General features: G+C 56.0%; 7 protein-coding genes across 7 annotated transcripts; 4 read left to right on the top strand and 3 right to left on the bottom strand.

Annotated features, from left to right (window-relative positions):
• Positions 1-271: 271 nt before the first annotated feature.
• On the top strand, positions 272-1,963 carry AYO20_04831 (hypothetical protein; the record flags this gene model as incomplete). The annotated part of the gene is made up of 1 exon (XM_022643126.1): positions 272-1,963. The coding sequence occupies one exon, from the start codon at positions 272-274 to the stop codon at positions 1,961-1,963; it is 1,692 nt and encodes a 563-aa protein (XP_022500937.1).
• A 393-nt stretch (positions 1,964-2,356) lies between these two features.
• AYO20_04830 (hypothetical protein) lies at positions 2,357-3,820 on the bottom strand (the record flags this gene model as incomplete). Its single annotated transcript, XM_022643125.1, has 1 exon — positions 2,357-3,820. One exon carries the CDS (start codon positions 3,818-3,820, stop codon positions 2,357-2,359), a length of 1,464 nt encoding a protein of 487 aa, XP_022500936.1.
• Positions 3,821-4,422: 602 nt separating this feature from the next.
• AYO20_04829 (hypothetical protein) lies at positions 4,423-6,186 on the bottom strand (the record flags this gene model as incomplete). Its single annotated transcript, XM_022643124.1, has 1 exon — positions 4,423-6,186. The coding sequence occupies one exon, from the start codon at positions 6,184-6,186 to the stop codon at positions 4,423-4,425; it is 1,764 nt and encodes a 587-aa protein (XP_022500935.1).
• A 1,195-nt stretch (positions 6,187-7,381) lies between these two features.
• On the top strand, positions 7,382-9,655 carry AYO20_04828 (hypothetical protein; the record flags this gene model as incomplete). The annotated part of the gene is made up of 7 exons (XM_022643123.1): positions 7,382-7,593; positions 7,694-7,974; positions 8,076-8,170; positions 8,240-8,313; positions 8,390-8,707; positions 8,882-9,314; positions 9,443-9,655. The coding sequence occupies 7 exons, from the start codon at positions 7,382-7,384 to the stop codon at positions 9,653-9,655; spliced, it is 1,626 nt and encodes a 541-aa protein (XP_022500934.1).
• Positions 9,656-10,132: 477 nt separating this feature from the next.
• AYO20_04827 (hypothetical protein) lies at positions 10,133-11,647 on the bottom strand (the record flags this gene model as incomplete). Its single annotated transcript, XM_022643122.1, has 1 exon — positions 10,133-11,647. One exon carries the CDS (start codon positions 11,645-11,647, stop codon positions 10,133-10,135), a length of 1,515 nt encoding a protein of 504 aa, XP_022500933.1.
• A 1,221-nt stretch (positions 11,648-12,868) lies between these two features.
• On the top strand, positions 12,869-14,707 carry AYO20_04826 (hypothetical protein; the record flags this gene model as incomplete). Its single annotated transcript, XM_022643121.1, has 4 exons — positions 12,869-13,171; positions 13,243-13,541; positions 13,598-13,737; positions 13,806-14,707. 4 exons carry the CDS (start codon positions 12,869-12,871, stop codon positions 14,705-14,707), a joined length of 1,644 nt encoding a protein of 547 aa, XP_022500932.1.
• Positions 14,708-15,981: 1,274 nt separating this feature from the next.
• AYO20_04825 (hypothetical protein) lies at positions 15,982-17,121 on the top strand (the record flags this gene model as incomplete). The annotated part of the gene is made up of 1 exon (XM_022643120.1): positions 15,982-17,121. One exon carries the CDS (start codon positions 15,982-15,984, stop codon positions 17,119-17,121), a length of 1,140 nt encoding a protein of 379 aa, XP_022500931.1.
• Between the last annotated feature and the right edge of the window lie 99 nt (positions 17,122-17,220).

The raw sequence follows: 17,220 nt of genomic DNA, 5'->3' as shown, positions 1-17,220 counted from the left end.
TTGCAGACGTGGTGACTATGACCATCAGTCAACGTGCTCCAGCCCTATGTCCCCTATCTCTGTGGTGTCGGAGATGTTCCGACAGACGCATGTCTTCTCTAAGAGCGAGGTTATTGTATACACCCTTCGATGGCCGGGCTGGGAATATAAAAGATGACCTTTGCGACTGGTCTGGAACTGATCCACCTTGAGATTCAACTCCATCGAAATTCATAACCCTCTGTTCAGTTCGACAAGTGCTGCCCCCATCACATTACACCTCTCCAGCACAATGGACCTGCGGCACTTCTGGGAAGAGTATGTGGTGTTGAAGCCCAAGCCTGGGTCCTTTGGAGCCGACGATGCCGATGCCATCATCTATACCAACGAAGACATGGATCCCATCAAGCGCAAGGACCGCACATACCAGTGGTACCAGATGGGTCTTTTCTGGATCGCCGAAGGCTTCAACGCCGCCCAGCTACAAGTTTCCAGCTCTGCCTTTTCTCTCGGGCTCAATCCAGGATTGTGCGTCGTCGCCTGCCTCCTAGGCAACATCATTGTGTCTATTCCATGCGCGGCCTCGGGCTACCTTGGGAGTAAACTAGGGGTGAACTTCCCTGGCGTCGTTCGAGCTTCTTTCGGAATGTGGGGTTCGAAATGGGCTATGATCGTTCGCGCTGTGCCCTGCCTGATCTACTATGGTATTCAAACGAGTCTCGCCGGTCAAGCGGTTCAGGCATGTATCACGGCTATTTGGCCCTCCTTTCGCCATTGGGAGGTCGACGCCTTCCCAGCATCTGCCAACATTACCGCCCAGCAGCTCCTCTGCTTCGTCATCTTTTGGCTCATCTCGCTGCCATTCCTCTACCTACCGATCAAAACATTGCGCTTTTTGTTCGTGGTGAAGAGCATCATGGTGCCACTCTACTGGACCGCTCTGTTTACCTGGTCCATCACCGCCGCAGGAGGCTGGCCCAAGGTCTGGACGAAACCGAGTATCCCTACTAATGGCATGTCCGTTGGGTACCTCTTCGGAATCTGTGTGAACGCCGCCATCTCTGGGAACGCCACTTTTGCCGTCAACATTATGGATATCTCTCGACACTCCAAGAGCAACAAGGCCGCTTGGATGACTCAACTTTTTGCGCTCCCGGTATTCGTCACCTTGACAGAGCTGCTAGGATGTACCATGGCCGTGGCCTCCTCGGTGGTTTACGGCGAGGTCCAGTGGAACCCTCTCGTCACCATCAACAACTTTGAAGCGCGTGGAGGAAAGTTCTTCGCCGGCATATTGTTCGTCTTCTTCAACATTATGACCAACGTCACTGGAAACTCGATCCCTTTCGCTAATGATCTTACCGGCCTCTTTCCTAAATATATCAACATCCGTCGTGGACAGTTTATTTGCGCTGTGGTCGGGTTTGCTATCTGTCCCTGGCAGATCCAGGCTAAAGCGACGACCTTCCTAGCCTTTATGGGTGCTTATACCCTATTTCTGGGCGCCACCACGGGCGTGATGATGACCGACTACTTCTGGGTGCGTCGCGGCTACGGTATCAATATCTCCCATCTCTTCAAGCCGCATGGGATATACTGGTACAACTACGGATTCAACTGGCGCGCTTTCGTGGCCTGGTTCGTGGCCCTAGCGCCCTTGCTACCTGGCATGGTCCAGACCATGGGCGTCAAAGTCACCAATAAAGGGATCCTGAATCTTTACTCCTGGAACTATGTCCTCGTGGTCACGTTTTCGGGTCTGTTGTACCTGGCCCTGACCACCGCCTGGCCGATCCCGGTCCGAACCAACGACGAAGATCTGGGCAAGCTCTATCTGATCGATGGTCTCGATCCGGAACTCACCACTGGCATGCTTCCAAGGGGTGAAGATGTTCAAAGTGAAAGTGACGGCAACGCGGGGAGTCGTGAGAAGGGGGCGTTCGAGACCAAGGTAGATGCTCAACCCGTGAGCAACATGGCCTAGAAGCTAAGAGGCTGGCGGACATTTTTGTTTTTGGCACTCCCACATACGTGAACAGAGGCAGCCTATGTTGGCTGGAGACGGAGGTTGTGCGGCCTTGTTTGGGCCTACTTGATATATCCTCATATATACCTACACGCTTGTACCACTGAAACCTTTTGGCGAGAAGAATTGCAGGATCAACGTTCGAGATCTTTCTATCTGTTTAATTCTCTGGTATTCCCTAATTTGTCCGCGTGTAAAAACAGTCAAAATGAACCTCGAGTCTCTACCCTTTCTTTTCCCCCCATATCCCAACATAGAACAGGCTGTATACATGATCCGAGTTGAAATGGAGCCATGGTGCCTCGATAACGCTTATATGTTTACTGACTGACTGACTGACTGACTGACTGACTAACCGAGTGGCTCGCCAGCTCCACGGTTCAAACATCCATCGGTGGCCATCACCCTCATGAGCTCCTTGCCAAAGGCCATGAGGTCCTCGTCCTTCCCGGCCTGACCGATGACGGTCACGCCAAAGGGCATTTTCCTCCCCGCGGGGTTGCGCCACCAGCCCGCGGGGACGCTGACGGCGGCCAAGTCGAGCAGGTTGACAAAGTTTGTGAAGCGGCCCATGACCTTGTTGCGGGCCATGGGCTCCTCGTCCAGCTGCGCCACGGTGAAGTGGTCGACCGTGCTGGGCACGACGAGCACGTCGACGCGCTCCCGGAACTCGATCTCCGCGCGCCGTCGGTGGCCCGCCAGCGTGAAGATGTCGTCGTACGCGCGCACCGCGCTGAAGTTGTTGCTCAGGGCTTGCTCGAACGTGGTCTTGATGGCCGGGTGGAGGGCCTCGAGGCCGTGTGACTCGACGTATGGATCGAACGCGAGCAGTCGCTGCGCCACGATCGACGAGTCGTACAGCATCTGGTTCGCCGCGGCGAAGGGCCCGTAGTCGAATCCGTCGGCCGCGACGCACCACTCGCCGCTTCGGGTTCGCAGCAGGGCCGTGACCACGTTCTGGAACAGGCCGGCATAGGTCGGCGAGAGGGCGTCGCGCCACACGTCTTCGGGCGGCGTGGCGACCCGGATGGGCTTCTTCCAGGGGTTCCACACCGGCAGCTCTCGACGCGCGAACACGTCACGCTCGTCGTACGCCCGCATCACCGCCCAGGCGGCCTCGACGTCCTCCATCGTCCGACCCATCACGCAGACGCAGTCGATGTTCTTGCACGCGGGGAACAGGCCTTCGGAGCTGATGGTGCCCAGGGTGGGTTTGAGGCCGACGACCCCGTTAAACGCCGCGGGTACCCTGGTGCTGCCCCCGGTGTCTGTGCACACGGTGAAGGAGACCAGAGACGCCGCGACGCTCACGGCCGACCCGGACGAGCTCCCGCCCGAGATGTACTCGGCGTCGAAGACGCAGCGGGGGATGCCGTAGGGGGAGCGCACCCCAGCTAGACCGGTGGCGAACTGGTCGAGATTCGTTTTGCCCACTAGGATACCCCCCGCGGCGAGGATCCTGGAAACCACCGGCGCCGTCTCGGTCGGCGTGTACGCAAAGGTCGGACAGGCCAGCGTCGTCGGCACGCCCGCGACGTCGATCGAGTCTTTGATCGAGAAGGGGATCCCGAACAGCGCCGGCAGCGGCTCGTCGTCGGTGTAGTACCTCTTCACCAGGTCTTCTGCGCGCCGGAGCGCTTCGGCCTCAGGGACCAGGTAGATCCAGACGGCCGGGTCGCGCTCGCGGTACGCGGATATCTTGTCGTAGACGTGCCGGACGACGTCGACGGGCGAGAGTCTGCGAGTTGCATACCTCACGCGCAGGTCGACGATGTCCAGGCTCGAAATCTCGGGCGAGGACGACGGAGTGCTCATGGCTAGGGATTGGTGCTGTCACTCGGTTTGTGGCTCAGAAATCAATCTCCTCTCCAATGACTGAGTAGTACTGCAATGGTAGGTAGGTGTGGGAGCAAAGGTGAGCACCAGCACGGAGCAGAGCAGTCAATTCTGCTGGCCTGGCCTCAGAGGCGAACCCTTCTCACCCGTCCATGCCCGATTCTGTAAGAAACATTCATTTCCACATGTTCGTGTTGTTATCAATTGTCCTGTTATCCCCGTGTTCACGGTGACTTGTCCTGTTGAATTGTTCGAGGATGGGTAAGTTGTCGGGATTGTTCCGATACATCGGGTTCGCCTAATACCTCCTTGTCCGAAGTGGGAGGGACTAAACCAAAGGCGCTTTTTCGGACATTTTCCGACAATCTCCTCAAATGGGATGTTGCCAAGGCTTGGCGTGATTTGATCATGTCATTACAAATTCTGCTGGACCAGAAAGCTTGATGGCATCTGGAGAAATCCAGAACCCACGATAGTTGGATCAGCACCTATCTGTCTATGGATAGTGAAATCACCGGTAAAGAAGTTCGAGTCTAAATCTAGCGAGACTCAAGCCTGGACAAGGAAAAAGGGATCTCCATCTATTCTGATGACGCCGCCGAAATATACACCCTCGCCTCAAACGGCTGCAAGATCTTCTCCCCCAGATCATCGACGTTTGCAACGGCGAGGCTGAAGTCTCGACCATCCAATACGGCCGCAGGAGTCCATTCCTTCCCTTTCGTGGACATGTTGGCCACCGTCACGGATTTCGTCCCGTCGTCTCCCTCTTTGGCGAAGATGACCATGTCCCCGTCGGCATTGGCGGTCTCGATCTCGCGGAACTTGCCATAGACGAAGACGTCCTGGTGCGTCTTCCTCAGGTGGACCATCTGTTTCCAGAATTCCAGGACGCTGCCCTTGCGACCGACTTGGTCCGCCACGTTGATGGCCTCGTGGGACTCCAGCACGCTCATCCACGGCTTGACGTCGTCGGGACAGAAGCCGGCGTTTCGTGGGGCCCCTTCCCATTGCATGGGCACGCGGGCGTGGTCTCGCGCCGTCCGGTGCAGGATGTCCAGCGCCTCGGACAGCGCGGCGGGGTCATTTTGGGACTTCTCTCGGACCTCGCTCAGGTGGGACACCGACTTGATGCACTTGTACTCGTCGGCCGACCACGAGCGCGGGGCGTTGATCATGCCAATCTCCTGGCCCTGGTAGATGAACAGCGTCCCCGTCAGCGTGGCCAGGATGGCTGCCAGCATCTGCGCGGCCCGTACCCGGTACTCGGGCAGGTCGGAGGTGAAGCGCGACACAGAGCGGCCCTGGTCGTGGTTCTCCAAGAACACGGTCGTCCAGGCGTCGGTATTCTCAATCACCGACTGCCACTTGAACAGCTCGCGCTTGAAGTCGGTGGTGGTAAAGGGCCGCGGGATGAAGCGGGCCCCCGGGGTCTGGCCCAGGTCGACCACGTCAAAGTTGAAGACCATGTTCAGCTGCCTGTTGCGGGCCGAGATGTAGGCCATCACATCCGCCTCGTTGGGCGTGTAGGGCAGCTCGCCGACCGTCATGGTGTCGTACTGGGCGAGGATGTCGTTGATCTCGGCCAGGTACTCTTGCATGCGCGGTCCGTTGGCATAGTACATCATGGCCGGCTGCGACTCGCTGTCCGGGTAGACGACCGGGGCGTCTGGCAGTCCCGGGTGTTTGGAGTAGAGGTTGACCGTGTCGATGCGGAAGCCGTCGATGCCCTTGTCCAGCCAGAACTTGATGGCGCTCCGGTAGATGGCCTGTCTGCACTCGGGGTTTTCCCAGTTGAGGTCGGGCTGCTCGGGCGCGTACAGGTGGAGGTAGTACTCCTGGCTGGTCTCGTCCCAGGTCCAGGCCGGTTTGGAGAAGTTGCTGCGCCAGTTGTTGGGCCGGCAGCGTTTGCCATCGGCGTCGTACTTTGCTGGGCGCCAGATGTACCAGTCCCTCTTGGGGTTGGTCTTGGAGGAGCGCGACTCTTGGAACCAGGCGTGCCGGCTGGAGGTGTGGTTGATGACCAGGTCGAAGATGATGCGCATGCCGCGGTCGTGGACGGCCTTGATGAGGGCGTCGGTCTGCTCGAGGGTGCCGTAGGGTTCGTGGATGTCCTCGTAGTCCTGGATGTCGTAGCCCATGTCGACCTGCGGGCTCTTGTAGTGCGGACACACCCAGATGACGTCGACGCCCAGGGCGCGGATGTAGTCCAGCTTGGACATGATGCCGGGGATGTCGCCGACGCCGTCGCCATTGCTGTCCTTGAAGCTGGCCGGGTAGATTTGGTAGACGACGGCCTCTTTCCACCACTTGTGGTCGTGCTGGTGGTGGAGGACTTCGATCATGGTTCCGCTTTACTATATGGATGTATAGGAAGTATAAGATGTATAGGGAGGTAATTGTACGCTTTTATCGACCACTTCTAATTCCAACTTCTTACGGGGAGGTTTGGCGTCCGTTTGATATAACAATCCACGAGCCCCACGAGAAGGAGAAAGAAAGACCAACTGTCCTACCCATTCGTCCACCTCACCTCACGAACGCCCATCAGAGGAAGTCGACAAGGGGGGCACACGTCGCTCCTCCGCCCTCTGACAAACGCGGACATTTTCTCGCAGATTTGTCCAAGTAAACCGACCAAAGAAAGATTCCACTCCACCTAACCCACCCTGTGGGGGGTTTGTGATGATTCCATTCCGTTCATTTCATCAAACTATTTCCCCATCACGATTACCTGCCGAGGAGAGGAGGAAGAAGAAAACTTCTTGTCAGATGGCCTGATAGAATTGAACCCCATCAGCGTCCCCCGGTGCCCCGTCAGTAGAGGTCGTCGGCAAAGGGACCCCATCAAGCGACGTCCAAGCGACAGCCGATCGGCTACGCATGGACGGGAACCCATTTCGGGCCATGGCGATGGATGGTTTTCTGCCTCTTTTGCCTCTTTGGGATGAGGAAAGTGCCATCTGACGGTCATCCTCCGCCCGTAGCGTAAGCGACGCAGCCGAGGGAGGAAGGTTTAGTCTTTTCTTTCCTTTTCTTCCCCTACAAGATTTCACGGGTTCTTCATACTGTACGTACCACTAGATCACTAGACAACAAGAGATGAGAGAAAATCAACTAAACAGAGAATCTCGGCTGTACCCCAGACATTCGTTCCCCTGTCCGTCCGCATATCCACGTCCACGTCCCATGTCCATGTGTTCTGTCTGTACCATGTGTCCGGTATAAACCAAATACCTCCACTTTTAACCCGTGGGGACTCGTGAAGGAACAGCCCTGACTTGGACTCTCACCACGGGGTTTGGACTAGTCAGAAAGTCGTGCGCTCGCCACTGCTAAGCTCCCCTCGTCTCCTGTCTTGCTATATAACGGCACTTTTTTCGTCCTTTTGGCGAGCCCGTGGACATGGGTCTCTTCCTCCTCTTCCCACACACTTTTGTCAGTCGGTCAGATACTCGGTAGAGTTGAGTCGAGTCGACAGATCCTGTGCATCAAGTCCCTCTCTTCTCAAGACTCTTTCCCCCCCCTCCCGTCGCACCAATGGCGCACGTCGAGGACATCAAGGTCCCCGTCGAGGCCAATGCCGAGCCTCTCAGCGCTCAAAAGGCCATCATCCAGGAAGCCCAGGCGGCCGCAGAGGTCGAGCAGGAGCTGGGCCTGTGGAAGTCGATCAAGCTCTATCCCAAGGCGATCTGTTGGTCGGTGCTGCTGTCGACCGCCATCATCATGGAAGGATATGATTTGCTGTTGATGTGAGTATACATGCATACATACATACATACCGCTTTTTGGTCTTCGAGTCATTGACCGAACCCCCCCTAATATGTCCTTTACTGATTTGCGGGAAAACAGGGGTTCTTTCTACGCCTTGCCCCCTTTCCAACAGCGATACGGCAAACAGCTGGCAAACGGCGAGTTCCAAATCCCCGCTCCGTGGCAGTCGGGCCTGTCCAACGGGGCCACCGTCGGCTCCATCTTTGGCCTGATGCTGAACGGATACGTCTCGGAGCGGTTTGGGTTTCGAAAGACGATGCTCGGCGCCCTGGCCCTGATCTGCTGCCTGATCTTCATCCCCTTTTTCGCCCCGAGTCTCGAGGTGCTTCTGGTCGGGCAGATTCTGATGGGCATACCCTGTAAGTATTCACACACGTCTCCCAAACGTCCCTCTCCTGAAGCAAGGATATTCTGGAGGAAATCATGCTAGACGACGGCGCAAAACTGAACAAAAATCCAGGGGGCATTTTCCAGACTCTTCCCACCGCGTATGCGGCAGAGGTCACGCCAACTCACCTGCGAGCCTATCTCACCACATATGTCAATCTCTGCTGGGTATGTGTGCGGTGCGCAGTCTTGATATCTCTCAGTAACTGGTGCTGATACTTTGGGGGAATTGTCTAGGTCTTTGGCCAGCTTCTCGCGTCTGGAGTGCTGCGCGCTCTGCTCACGCGCGATGATCAGTGGGCGTATCGAATGTGAGTGGTCTACCCAGACATCTATACATGCCTCCCAGAGTCGACAGTTCCCGCAGCTAATGCTCCAAACAAACAGCCCTTTTGCCCTGCAATGGGTCTGGCCGATCCCCCTCATCGTCGGCATCTCCATGGCCCCCGAATCCCCCTGGTGGCTGGTCCGACAGAACCGTCTGGGGGACGCCAAAGCCGCCCTCGCCCGGCTCACCTCCCACAACGCCGCCGGCTCCGTCGACCTCGACAAAGCGGTGACACTGATGGTGTATACCACCGAGCATGAGAAGGAGCTGGGCACGGGCACCTCGTACTTGGACTGCTTCCGGGGCGTCGATCTGCGCAGGACGATTGTCGCGTGTGGGTGTTGGTTGATCCAAACGCTGTCGGGAGCGAGTTTCCGGTATTTTCTTCCTCTCTCTTTCATATCATATCATATCCCTCCATACCCATCTACCTCCTCCCGTGCTTCTCTCTTCTTCCTTGGCTTGGGCATCCCAGCTATCAATGTATATTCCTATCACAATATGAACCCTATCCCTGCAAGCAATGACTTAACTGACTGTGACCGTCACAGCACGTACTCGACGTACTTTTACAAACAAGCCGGCCTCCCCACCGACCAAGCCTTCAACATGTCCATCGGACAGTACGCGCTGGGCATCGTCGGCGTCTTGATGGCGTGGTTCCTCCTGCCCCGCGCGGGCCGCCGGACCATCTACCTGCTCGGGCTGGCGTGCATGATGACGCTGCTGATCGTCATCGGGATCCTGGGCGCCGTGTCCAACCCGCCGACCACGGGCGTCGCGTGGAGCGTCGGCTCGTTGTTGCTCGTCTACACCTTCTTCTACGACGTCTCGGTCGGCCCCGTGTGTTATAGTCTGGTGTCGGAGATCCCTTCGGTGCGGCTGCGCAGCAAGTCCATCGTGCTGGCCCGCGCGTCGTACAACTGTCTGAATATCGTGACGGGGGTGATTACGCCGTACATGCTGAATCCGGGGGCGTGGAATGTGAGTCTCATACCCTCATACCTCTTCTCTTTCCATCCTCTTACTCTCACCCTCCTGCCTTCCTCCTTTCTTTCTCTCCCCCCTTCATCTCTATGCTCTTGTTTTTTTGTACTGACGACGATGCAAAGTGGGGCGCCAAAACCGGCTTCTTCTACGGCGGCACCTGCGTCCTCAGCGTGCTCTTCACGTACTTTTGCATCCCCGAACCAAAGGGCCGCACGTTCGCCGAGCTCGACATCCTCTTCCACAAGAAGACGCCCGCGCGCATGTTTGCAAAGACGCACGTGACTCTGTTTGAGACGACCGCCTTGGATGGCCAGGCGGGCTTGGAGAAGGAGTGATTAACGACCCTTGTCTGGCGAGCCTGTCTGTCGGTCATGTCATGCCTGGTAAGGGGCATGGCATTGAGGATGGCATCGAAGATGGCTATCGGTCAAGGATGTCGATCAGGGATGTATATCAAGGACGAAAGTGCCGATGGTTCCGCGATAGTATCGGGTCGCTTGGTAGGGTAGTGGTAGTTTGTGTATATACATTGTGCATACCTTTGTAGTACATCGTGGGAGGCTGCGTGTGCGCGTGCGCGGGAGGCTTGGACAGATCTAGTTCCGAGTTCAGTTCATCCAAGTTCTGTAACAAAGTATTCAAGTGATTCTCAGTCACATCAATATTTTTCTTCTTCCTAGATGGACATTGTATGTGGCTCTTCTTCCGTTTCTGTCACTGCCACTGCCACTGCCACGACCACTGCCATCCGAATGCTCTCAGTCGTATTATCTCAGCTGTGACTGCGTGACGGCGCAACGTGTGACGCCCATCTAGATAAACGGCGGCGCAATGCCGAATTTTTGGGTACACAAGTACCGACAATCGACGCGGTCGGACCGCTGGCCCTGCAACTCGACGACGGCCGCCAGAAAACGCGCCATAAAGTCGCTCTGGTAAATCGGTTTCTGCACCCGCTGGAGCATCTGCACGGCCCAGTTGCCGCCCTCTTGGTCGGCCTCGAGCGCGTAAAAGAAGATGGGCCACATGAACCCCGGGTTCACGGCGGCGTGGTTGCGCGCGACGTTGTCGTCGACGATCCGCCGGACTTGGCGCAGCGCTTCCTGCGCCTCGGGTGTCGGCGTCAGCCATTGTCCGTGCGCGCGGCCGAGGTCGACAATCTCGATCTGATACGCCGCGTTGCACAGGTCGATCAGCGTCGATAGCTTGTCGAGGAGGGATTCGGGGACGAGAGCCTGGAGCTGGTCCCGGCTCAGCCGTAAAAGGCTCGGCGCCTGCTGCCGCAACAGAGCCAGCTGCTGTCGGATCTTCAGGGCCGTCTGGTCCACTTCGCTTTCGTCGGCTAGCGTGCCCCTCGAGCGGTGATGGCGATTCAGTCCGCAGATCGACGCCCCGATTTGCTGCGTCTGGATGTAGAATTCGAAAAGGGGAGATGCTAGCCCGTCGTAGAGGATCGATGTTGGAGGAGGATCTCGGTCCAGAAATATCAGACTGGGCGTCAGAGTGGTGGCGTTGTACGAGAACAGATGGCTGACTTTGGCCGACATGAAGCCTCTCCCCCCGAGATGCAGCGCCTTGACGTGTAGGAGCTTCAGCCATGTCTCAATGCGGCATACGACGGGCGGCCACGGCCGCTGCTGGATCCAACGCTCCAGCTTGATCACAAAGGGGCCTTCGGATTTCATCATGGTCGGGACAGTGTCTTGCTGAGAGACCACCTCAAAACAAGCTAACAGTGCCATCACAATAAAGGTAAACTCGAGGTCGGGCTCTTGGAACCGCAGCATTTTGGCGTGGTCGGCTTTGGCGGCGTAGTACAGGGAAATGGCATTGGACGTCTCTTGGCCAAGTTCTTCGGCTTCGTAGAGCGCCTCGACGGCTGATATAGCAGAGGCTATTACCGGACTGCGAGCGCTCAGCATTACCATGTAGCGTTTCATGCGCGCCCAGTTTTCCCCGTCAAACGTGGAGATGAATGGAAACTCTACCTTTTCGACAAAGTACGGAAATCGAGCGACAGACGGCAGCATGGTCGTCACGGGCTCCTCCGCAATGGGGTTTGGTGGGAGGTCCGCGTACGCATCGCCGAGCCCTGACATGGGCGACCCCACAGCAAGCCTGGGAGCGAGTAAAGGGTCCAGGTTGGGATCGGTAGCAGGAAAATCGACGGCGCCCTGATCCGGTCGTATTACTCCAGAGGTGAGATCGAATGTAGATTGCGACCACGCTTCGTAGGTGACGAACGGTGAGAGCGGAAAGACGTCCAGTGCTGGAAGGACATCCTGGGCTGTGACCGTGGCCGTCAGAGGGAGAGTCCCTTGGTCCATGCTCGTCCGAACCCTTTTGGGACTGCGATCTAGAAGGGCGTCTACGTCTGGGTAGACGCAAACCCGATTGAGTCTACTGCACTAAGAAAGGTCAGTCAGTTGATTCCCACGTATGCATGCACAGGTTACTCGTACATTCAAGCAGTTGGGCTTCTCCTCGCTGCATTTCACCTTTCTTCCGCGACAAGTGAGACATCCTTTAGGACTTTGGGATTAGCTATTTGCTTTGAGGCGTAGAACTGAAGAACCATAACACACCGCTCTTAGTGCGTGATTTAGGGAGTCCAGATTGTCCACTCCGACTGTACGAGAAGGTAGAAGTGGTGGAGGGCATTTGGCACGCTTCGAAATTAAAGCTTAGCTTGGGCAGTCGTCGGTCTCCTTGGTCTTAAGCGAAAGGCACGAGTAGTGATATTGAGGAGGATGAGCAGCAAGAGGGAAGGCTGAAGAGGCTGGATCCCCAATGATGCCAAGAAAGAAGATGCGGGGTACAGTAGAGCAGCATCACACCATTCCAAATTTGGGTCGTTTCACTTGCCACTTTTGGGCACAAGGCTGAGGTACAAGGCTGGTCGGAGCATTGGTCTCCAAGTGGTACACACGCAATGATCGATCGTAATGACGAATCTTACCAAACTCAAGCTCTCTCGAGAGGAGGAAAGAAACTAAGTTCAACGTTCGCAGTGCGTTAACGGCAGGGCTGACGATCCGACAAACACGACGGACCTCGCGTTAGATCAAAGGCTATCGCGCAGATGCTTTGCGCCGTGGCATGTCGTTTGCTTGGAAGCGGCTATAACGGCTTCTCAACTTGACAGAATCAATTACCACGCCGAGAGCTGGGAAAGACTTTCTGTTTGACCTCCCATGACGTGAAGAGTAATTGGTGGATCGACCAGGTAGGCTCTACCAACAGTGGAAGTCATACCCAGTATCGGAGTGAGTCGGGGTATCGTGTAATAGTAATACTTTGGACGGAGTACTAAACACTTCCTGTCAGCCCCCATGCAACAAACGTTACATTTCTCTTCATTGCTTAGTCACTCATAGCTTCACCCTGGGTGCCTTGTCGCTAGGGCGCCGGCCGTCCAATGGCACCCCCAGTCGGAGGTAGTGACTCACCCAATATCGAGTTCGGCGTCCTCGTATGTAGTAATTACCACAGACACATCTCTCAGCTCCGGTCCAAGCTATTTGTCTTCTATCACCAGCTGGAGGACGATGGCCAGCCAGAGAACCACCAACGATGGCGAAGGTCTCGAGCTTCAACAACCAACAACCGCGGGAGACGAGGGGACACCTCGCGAGCAGCTGCGGGATCATGACTATCCCACTGGACTGCGGTTTATCCTTTTGACCATTGGACTGGTATTGACGATTTTTCTGTCGGCCCTGGACACGTCCATCATCTCGACCGCCATACCAAAGATCACGGATCAATTCGGCACGGTCAAGGACGTGGGCTGGTACGGATCGGCCTATACCATTTCGAACGCTGCGTTTCAATCAACATGGGGGAAGGCTGTAAGTCGACCGCCCCGAGAGACCATATGACGCCGTGATCATGATGGCTGATTGTTGCGAACGGCAAACAGTATAAATACTTCTCGTTCAAATGGACCTTCTTGCTCACAGTTTCCATCTTCGAGCTAGGCAACGTGATTTGTGCCGTGTCTCCCAGCAGCTCAGTTTTGATCTTGGGAAGAGTCATTGCCGGCATGGGTGGTGGAGGAGCCATGACAGGAGCTTTCATCATCATCGCCTTCAGTGCCAAACCACAATACAGGGCCGCGTATATGGGGGTCCTGGGCTTGACGTTCGGCTGTGCGAGTGTCGTTGGGCCTCTCTTGGGAGGCATCCTCACCGACGGACCTGGCTGGAGATGGTGCTTCTGGTGAGTGTAGCGGTGTACGCGGATTCCCGAGCTATCAAGATTGATGCGTTTTCTAGGATAAGTTTACCCGTTGGAGCCCTGGCGGCGACTACAACCGCTCTCACCGTCAAAGTGCCGTCGGTGCCTGAGTCCATGCAGGTCTCGTTAAAAGAGAAGCTGATCTCGTTAGATCTAGCCGGCAGTCTACTTGTCTTGGGTAAGTTGCCTTCTTTGCCAGAACCGAAGTTACTTGAGGAGCTCGGCTAATGCAGGGGTCGTCAATAGGCTCTATGGCTTGCCTGGTGCTCGCACTGGAGAAAGGGGGAGTCTCATCCCCGTGGAGCAACTGGCACGTCGTCACCAGCCTGGGAGGCTTCGTGGCGCTGCTTATCATCTTCAGCATCAACGAGTGGCGGATGGGCAGTCGCGCCATGATCCAGGCACATCTATTGAAAAAACGATCTATTGCGGTCAGCCTGGTGTTTCAATTTTTTATTGCCGGCCTGTTTTTCCCACTATCTTTTGCGCTGCCGATCCAGTTCCAGTCAGTCGGAAATGCATCGGCGTCAGAAAGTGGGATCCGCCTGATACCTTTGATCCTCGCCGTCTCCGTGTTTACCATGATCGCCAACGGGCTGCTGACCTTTTGGCGGCACTACACGCCTTTCCTCGTGATAGGCGCCGTGGCAGGGACACTAGGGGTGATCATGGTTCACACTCTGGACGCCAGCGCTGGTCTCGGGTCGTGGATAGGCTTTGAGATCTTGACAGGCATGGGTGTGGGTCTTGCTCTCCAGGTGCCAATGATCGCGAATCAGGCGGCGGTAGGGATCGAGGATATGGCCGCCGTGACCTCGTTGACGCTCTTCTGCGAAAACGTGGGGACCTCCATCTTCATCGCAGCCACTGAAGCCGCCTTCACCAATGGGTTGGTCTCGGCTCTAGGGCACAATGTCCCCCAATTGAATCCTGAGATTGTGGTCAATACGGGAGCGACCGAAATCCGGCAGATTTTTGGCAAGAAGCAAATCCAGGGGGTTCTGAGGTCGTACCTAAAAGGCTGCCAGGCCAGCCACCTGGTGCCCATGGCCTGTGGATCAGCTGCCACTCTGGTGTCGATGATTGTTGCAGTGCCGTCAGTGAGTCAGTCATGGGAGAAGTGGAAGCACAAAGCGCATTCTCGGTAAAGAGCCTCGGCGTAGCTCACGGTCACAGTCGCTCGCTAGCTTTGTAGGAACAGACAAGTAGTGTCTCTGAGTGTGTAAGTTGTGGGTTGTGATTGGGGCAAGACGGAAGTGGCACAGAAGCGGTGTGCGAACAAAGACTGCGACACCCGCAACCACCTGCAACCACCGCCAACACCCTCACCAAATTCCATCGCCAATCTGCGCCAGTCTACCAGCTTGGCTCCAGTCACTGTAAATCTATTGCCTGTCTCTGCCATGCCCGCCAATAATCCATCTGTGATCCATCTGCAAGAGGAGGGACAATACACACAATACCTTGAGGGGGTTAGGTCATCCGACTACACCACACCACACCGCCGACCTCTACGCACGCATTCCGCCTTTCTCATCCTCCGTCACATGGATTTCTGTTGAGACCCTAGGCCTCTTTGGTCTGGTTTGGCCTTGCCAATGGCAAAATGGCGACATACCGAGATACACTACCGTCTGCTTGTCGGGGATCTCTGTGGCCGACACCTTTCAAGATTCCCACTTTGCGTCTCCGTTTCCATGCATCATCAACCGCCCACAAGCGCCCACTTGGTTATTCCTCTTGGACATGTCCACGCCCTGTCGTCCACTCTCCAGAGGCCCAGAGCGAAATACCGCGACCCCTAGGACGTGGCGGCAAAATTCCCCCTCTCTCCATCGCCATCGAGGCTTAGACTCGCACAAGCGTCCCGCCCGCGATCAAACGGACCTTCTACTTCGTCTCTAGAGGCAATCTGCGCTTCCCAAACAGGTGAATCCGACCCTGGCATGGCCAGCTTTTTGCTGCAGGTTTGGGCTGGTGACCGATGACCTACTGGTGCATCGACCCTCTTCAGAAAATCTGCGACTTCTAAATTAAATTTATTGTATTGATTTCTCGGTCTGTTCGTTACCCTGTATCTGTTCTCCTTCTGTGTTTCAAACATGGTAGAATGCCCACAGGGTGATTTCGCGGAGACTGCACGAGGTATGAATATAAAGAATTCTTTATGACAACGCCGAGCTGGTCCTCGCCATCAATGCCTGCTTCACCTATTCAATCTCCCGCGCTCTGGTAACGGAAAGAGACTGCACCCACGCCACTTCTCCTTTGTTCTGCAGGCCCAAACGATCCAGAAGCCTTCGTCGGGTCACGTATGCCACAGTTTGGGGACGCCAGGCCCTCTGAGAGACTATTACCCCAGCTTCACCACAGTGCATTTCCACGTCCGAGACTTATGAATGACATGACGACGATACGAATAATGAGCATACGGTACGACATGACGGCCACTTGTGACGACACTGCCGAGGTGTCTGATACCGAGTCCTTCCACTCGGCCATTTCAAATGTCACCAAGAAAAGCTCCAAGCGTTGGAGCTCGCCTGCCCAGAAGGCCGCGATAACGGCAGATTGCCTGATCCATCATCAAACAGTGCTGAAGAGACCGCGATCGCGGACGGTTTGCTCTCAGTCATCGGCCTCGTCCAAAGCATCCCATCCTCAACACAGTCCTCGACACTCGCGGCACAACTCCGTATCCATCCCCTCCCGACACAGCAGTCTTGCGAGGAAACGGCGTCGATCGCGTCAGGATTCCATAGCGCTGCATCGCCAGAGCTGCCAGATTTTCTCCTCCCTGGACGGAGTTTTGGCCTTGAGTAGGGACATCACACCTCTGCCCAGCGCGTCGACCTCGCGGACAGCAACCCGGCATGCATCCATAATCCCCGAGGACACCCTGGACCAGGAGAGTATCCGGCGCATGTGTGAGAAGATCAACGCCAGACTGACGGCTGTTGAGCACCAACAGCATGATCAGTCAGACCAATATCCCTACACTTATGGCTTCTCGTACGCTGTCCCGGCCAGCGTCAATGATCGCTCTCCGACCCTGCACTCGGACGTTATGCCACAGCTGTCCAAAATCAATACCAGGTACGCCGAGTCGGTAACTGTCTCTCCCGTTACAAGCCCGGGAAGACCAACCTTGAACACCGTGATATCTTGGACCTCGAATGCAACGCGGCGCGTCGAGTACGAGAAAATCGACCGCGCACACAGCGGTGTCAGGGGTTTCCTCCGCAGAGTCATTCCCCGGTGTTTCCGACCCAAGCATGGACGGAGAGCTTTTTTCACAGGTGAATGTGACGGAGACAGCGTGAGAAGGTTTCGACTGGATGTCAGTGATGATGAAAGTGACGCGGACCATCACGGGGGAGACGATATTCGCAAGGTTTCCGGAAGTACTACGTTTGAAGTTGAGAAGGGCAGTCCAAGCGTGAAAGTCGATGTGGGTGCAGCAGATGAAGGCACCCACAGTCGCAAAACTGGAACCAGGGGTGCCAAAGATGGAGGAGAGCACAAGGATAAAGCTCGAAAATGGTCGTGCTTCGACTTATAACAACACTAGCAGCCGCTTGGGCTTCTGACCTAGGGTGCGACGAGAGCCTCCGGTCGGTCTAGCTGCGTCAAACACTTGCAGCAGTCGCATGTTGTATTC

This window comes from Fonsecaea nubica (assembly GCF_001646965.1).
Source record: "Fonsecaea nubica strain CBS 269.64 chromosome Unknown Scaff26, whole genome shotgun sequence".
NCBI lineage: Eukaryota > Fungi > Ascomycota > Eurotiomycetes > Chaetothyriales > Herpotrichiellaceae > Fonsecaea > Fonsecaea nubica.
This window is presented reverse-complemented; position numbering and strand designations above follow the sequence as displayed.